General features: G+C 39.3%; 1 protein-coding gene across 1 annotated transcript in view; it reads right to left on the bottom strand.

Annotated features, from left to right (window-relative positions):
* Positions 1-1,564: 1,564 nt before the first annotated feature.
* Positions 1,565-6,241, bottom strand: part of LOC137284322 (WD repeat domain phosphoinositide-interacting protein 4-like) — a 28,660-nt gene continuing 23,983 nt past the window's right edge. Inside the window, exon 12 of the mRNA XM_067816088.1 lies at positions 1,565-5,039. Within this exon, the coding sequence (XP_067672189.1) occupies positions 4,933-5,039 (107 nt within the window). The 3' untranslated portion in view covers positions 1,565-4,932. The remainder of the gene's footprint in view (positions 5,040-6,241) is intronic.

The following is a 6,241-nucleotide window of genomic DNA, read 5'->3' as shown; positions in this document are numbered from 1 at the left end:
CGTTAATTTGTTTCCTGTGATCGACAGATAAGAGGGCGCCGAGCTAAACTTGATGATTTTATTTTGTCCTGTGTTGTGTGAATGAAGTAATGTGTATCTGAATATGAACCAACAAAGTAATGTTTGGCCCAAATAGGCCAAGGCTCCAAATTTCTTTACACCCTACATCGTGCCACCAAAGCTCCAGATTTTTGTAAACTTCTACATTGTTAACTCAAAAATGTTATCCCTTCCCCATCAGGGGGAATTACCCCTGCAATGGGGACAAAAACAAAAGATTTGAATCCTGTCCTACAGTGATCCCTACTCTGACATTGTGTACCCCATTGCATTTGTTTCTCTGCCACAACAATATATATCCTCTCTTTCTAATTCTTTCTAATTCAGATTAGCACCTTTTGGTTTCATTTCCTTCTACGTGTAATTATCTGGAGGCTTCTCCAGCACAAAAACTATTGGTATACACTGGATTGTTTGAGAGATATATTTGGTGAAGTGTGTAAGATGTACAAACTTCACTTTGTAAATAAACTTTAAATTAATGTAAGTTTATTTTCTTTTTAATATGTTTAGTCATCAAATGTTGCTTATCAGTGTTCTTGGTGCACAGCATCTTGCTATTTAAGGCACTGCTAAATTCACCAGGTTGTTGTTATCAGGTTGTGTCAGGATTTGCTGATCGTTGACTCCAGCCGTGTAATGCTTCCTGGTTTGTCAGCATCATCTGCTTCAGAGTGGTGTTGTAAAATGTGATGATACATGATTGTATCCCAAGATACATGTATCAAGTGATACAATACATAACAAAAATGGTACTTTTATTTGATGCACTTCCATATCATTATACAATGCCATGTAGAAATTGGTCAAATGTAACATATGTCATATTTGGGATTACACTTTCTCAGTAAAGTACAAATTCTAGTACATTTTTGTGGAAGTACTAGAATTTGTTCTTTACTAAGAACGTGTGATCCCAAATATGACACATTAATGTTTCTAGCATTTCTGGTACCTGCTGCTGTGATATTGCTTTTGTCATGAGCTCCTCGTCATATCTGGTTTGTCTAACCCAAATAGATCTATTTGGTCATGCAGCTTGCAATACTGCTGGAAGTAACATCAGAAAGTATTGCTAGATGTGAATAACAAAGCCAATCTCTCTGATTCATTACATATTTAAACATTCATCCATCACTATAAGGAACAAGAGAAGATCCGAGTTAGATCTGGTCTTCAGTAGCCCATGCAGGTCATAAGAGACGACTAACAGGATCGGGTGGTCAGCTTTGCTGACTTTGTTGACATGTCATCATATCCCAGTTTCGTAGATTGATGCTCGGGATGTTGATCACTGGATTATCGGGTCCAGATCACTGCCATATAGCTGGAATATTGCAGAATGCTGCGTTAAACAACAAACAAACCACAATTGTAAGGTCTTGCTTCAGTTCCTTCTTGCATCCAGGAGGTAACCTCACCAGTCCTTGTTCTGCTGGAGTGGAAGGCTGAAGGGAAGCCTGTCAGATCAATATTGGTCATACAACATGAAAGAACACACACATACATTCATGAAGTTTATTCACATGGCAAATCTGTAATCTCCCACCACAATAATTTTTCATTCATAATAATCCTATTTACATAACCATGACATCAGTATGGCATAAGTACAACAGTTGATTAACACACTATCGGTAGTACATGCTTTAGATAACAAATTATAGATCTAAACAAGAAGTTCTTTTGGAATATATACAACATGAATTCAGTATTTTACAACTTGTATCACAATGCAATTTATCACAGAATGCAGTGTGAAATAAAGACATCTGCAACTCTTCCTTGATCATGCCACAAAATGCAGTAATTGCCACAGGTGCCTTTCAAACCTATATCTCAAAATGCTGATCTCAAACAGCACTGGATGTGACAGCCTGTAATCAAGGAGAAATATGAAAGCCTATTGTCAAGGAGAAATTAAATCCTGTAGTCAAGGAGAAATGAAAGTCTTAGTTGAGGAGAAATGAAAGCCTTTCTGGATCAAATCAGTTTCCATACTGTCAATTACAAAATGCCTGTAAAAATATTATCCACAACTCTGTTTCAAATTTGGGCGACACAAGGTCTGATTGAAATCATGAGACTTTCACCATAAAAAAACACATTCTATATAAAAATATGTAATTAAAAGGCATACAGTTTTGTAAACTCACAACTTAACATTCCTGTGATATTGCAGCTTATGGATTTGGCAGAATGGCTGAACTCACAGTCAGAAACTGACTAAGAATAGTAGGCTTTTTTTCTTTCACACAGTCCTCACAATCATGGATGGTTTTAACAGACAAAAAAACATAACCTTCGGGACAATGTAAAGCCTTCTCCTGCAGTAGAACACAATATGCCATGCCCCTATCTGGTGTTTCCTGCAATATTGCTGGAATACTTGCTGTAAAGTGACATACAAACCCAACCTCACTCATTACATGAATGTATGAAGAGACCATGGAAAACAACATGAACATATTACTGAATAAATCTCATGCACATAATTAGCACTTTATGTAGTCTACTGCAAAAACAAATCAAAAACCTTTATGCCAAACAAGCATTTGTAGTATGCCAGTTACATAAATTATTTCGGCCTACCCATGCCATTAGGAAAACCCTGTACACCATATAATAGAACATCAATGTCCTGGATACACAGTACAGCTGTGTCAGGACAATACTCTGTTTCTCTCAAGTCCATCTGTCCATCAAATGAGGACAATAAGGGTCTGCTGCATGGCATATAGTAAAAGCTAAAATGTCACATATAACTGGAGTAACAGCAAACCCACTCATCTTTCAAACAAAACATTTGGTAACAGTATATAAACAGCCATTCATGTGTGTTACAAACAGTACAGTTTCCAAATGTTGTGACATATTTTACTCGTCTCACACCCTGACTTCTGAAAATACCAACAAGGACATGTGATGTTTGTAGATTTTGTTCATGCATCATCTCGATACAATACATTCTTCTATCACCTGCTGAGAGAACTTGGGCCAAGGAGCACTCAGAATATACTGGCAATATTTGCCATGCAACATGTCTAATAGTCTAGCAGTATCAGATCTACACACTGTTTCAGTATCAGGCAACAGTAAGACTTCAAGCTCATGCATAGATTCAAACCATTCCATTCTATGAGTTCTGCATGGTCTTAGTTCATTGCCTGAACAGAAACAGACACAAAATTACAGCTCATGGCGTGAACAAGGAAGGAGCATAGCATAGCAACCTGAAAAGTATTAAGATGAGGTTACTGAAATGGGAACATAAATACATAACAAAGAGCTGATTTAAAGACTGAAAGATTCTAAGCTGCTTTTAGTCATCATGCAGTAGTAACATGTAAGAACTGCACATGAAATGTGGTTAACCCTTCATACTGGGCTCATGATGAAAATCTGGCTTTAGGCCTTAGGCACTTGTCTTGGCCTATCACAACCACATACAACAGAAGAAAGGTTATGTCTCAACTTGATACCATCAACTGGGGCTATTTATAGTAAGCAGCCATGAGCGGAACAAACAGAGATGCCATTGATTAAGCAAATGTAGTATTGGGCAAAAAAGTAAAAAGTAGAAAAGAAAGAAAAAAGAGAGAAAAACTTAAACAGACATCCATCCTCATTTACAATATCAAGTCTATGCGAGTCAACATCGTTCTCCGACATCAGTTGGTGAAATGAATTAGAACTTGACTAGCAGAAAAAACGTTGACTCGAGTATCTGTCTTAATCCATCCTGGACACAATTTGAACACTAATATGCCTCATAATAAACGTCAAAATATCACACACTGAAATGTTTCATTCATTATATATGCTGATTCATGAAGTGACAAAGGGAATAATCTCCCTATTTGGTTACACGAAACCTTGGCACAGGACTGACCCTTGCTTGAATACACATGGACCAATCAGATCCCTATTCTGATTTCTAGGCAGATTTGTCTTTTATGCAAGTAGATTTTGTCACCACAAACAACTGTCAGTGACAACTCACACCTGATGTTACCAGAGTCAAATATCCTGACTTCCATGACAGTTCCGTCTACATACATCTACGAAAGTGTGTTTGAGTTAATACTTGCTGATGTTTAACAGGTGTGGTGTGTGTGTGGTGGTGGTGATGTGGTGGGGTAACCTACTGCATAAAGCATTTGCGCGTCGGGGTTTGATTCCCTACATGTACAATATGTGAAGCCCATTTCTGGCATCTCTTGTCAGGATATTGCTGCAATATTGCTAAAAGTGGCATGTAACCCAACTCACTCACTCACACTTGATATTTCCATAACATCCAAGAAACCCCAAAATCACCATTCTGTCATTCTGTGTATTAATACATTTGGTGTTGTTCACAATGGTTTAAACCCAGTACACACAAGTGTTGAAAAGATAAAATAGTCATTTCCCAGTCAAAAGAACAAACTTGATCCCTATAACAATTGTAAAAGGGTCACTTCCTTCACTAAAATTAGCCTTAATCGTCTACACATCAGATATCACAAATATCCAAAATCACTTGCAGCAACAAAGTTGCAATAGCCAGTCACTCATCCAGTCATGTCACTAAACACCACAAGATCCTCAGGTGGTGCCAAAATGTCCTCCAGGAATGAATGCCAACGAATGTTCTGATAATCCATGGAGTAACAATGTATAACTACCCAGGTTATAATGGTAGCCTTTATTCTGCAGTGCCAATGTTATGAAGCCGCTCCCCTGATTACATGGTGTAATAATGGTAGCACCTCTCTTCTGTAGCCACTCCACTGATTAGTCCTCTGTTCTGTGGTGGCTCATATTTCCCAGATATTGCGTGAAGGAACACTATGTAATCTTCCTGTGAAAATGGTAGCACCTGTGTTTTCACTCCATATCTTCCCCCATGTCGAGGTAGACATCATATGCCTCGCGGTTACAGTTGCCGTCCGATGTAAACACGTACTTGTGGAATGTTCCGTCAACACACACAGCTGAAAGTTAACAAGAGCAGATAACTCATTAGAGTCGCCCTAAAACCTTACCTACCTACCATGTACATGTTTCAAATGTAAGAAACAATGTCTCCGTTCCAGAATGAGAATGGACTATCTCATACACTTAAAAACATTACAATTTGAAATATTAGATGAAAGATTAAACCCTATGTTTACCTTATAGTAATCAACCAGAGGAAATATTTAATATTGCCAGTATTTACTGGAAACTGGAAATTTTAACTATAAATTGTATATTTATATATTTATCCTATCTCACGTTATGAATCTCTCTTCCTCACTTCAACCATGTGTGGAAACGTGCTGTCAGCCAAGTTGAATCAAATCTTCCCGGCCTCTGACCACCCGACCTCTGCCCCCGCCATACACATCCGTCAGTCATCTTCCTCATATAGCCCTCTCAGCTGATCACGTGACAACTTGTACTTGTCATTCTTGTCTTGGAGCTACTCGTAATCTGTGAAGTGGGGCGGGTTGGGTGGGCATCCATCGTGTGAGATAGGATAAGTATATAAATATACAATTTATAGTTAAAATTTCCAAATTTTTAAACTTATCCTATCTCACGTTATGCATTATCCCACACTTGGCAGGAGGGCCACAGATTACCCTCTGACGAACTCTACACACAAGGATGCATTCCACAAAGAGGCCAGGAGAAGCACCAACTCCCGATATGCTACTCCATACTTGTGATGGGTTGCTTCAATAAACTCCTTGGCTCACACGGCACAAAAACTCTAGGGAGTAGGCGCTCCCGCATTAATGTGGTTTTCAGCTGCAATTTTTGCTAGAGCAAAAGGACGCAGTTTGGCAAGCAGGCCTCCCCGCCCCACGATTTATCAGGTGACCCAAGTGATCTGGCACGTCCCTGCTACGCCTTACAGACACCAGCCCGGAGGGCTGCACCATGACCAAAGGACCAAACTGATGGAGACCCTCCACATCCGATATAATCCGAAAGTAGTGAGCTACAAACACAGTATCAGACTTCCAGAAACATCCTTCCATTATGGTTTGAAGCGAACAATTCCTGTGGAGTGCCATGGTGGAAGCGAGCGCCTTCGTCTCATGAGGCCTTGCCGATGACAATTGGGGAAGATTCCCAAAGCTATACGCCCGTAGAGTCGTGGACCTCAACCAAAAGGCTAGAGTTGTACGAGACACTGCTCCAGTGG

The sequence above is a fragment of the Haliotis asinina genome, chromosome 5 (assembly GCF_037392515.1).
Source record: "Haliotis asinina isolate JCU_RB_2024 chromosome 5, JCU_Hal_asi_v2, whole genome shotgun sequence".
In the NCBI taxonomy this organism is placed as follows: Eukaryota; Metazoa; Mollusca; class Gastropoda; order Lepetellida; family Haliotidae; genus Haliotis; species Haliotis asinina.
This window is presented reverse-complemented; position numbering and strand designations above follow the sequence as displayed.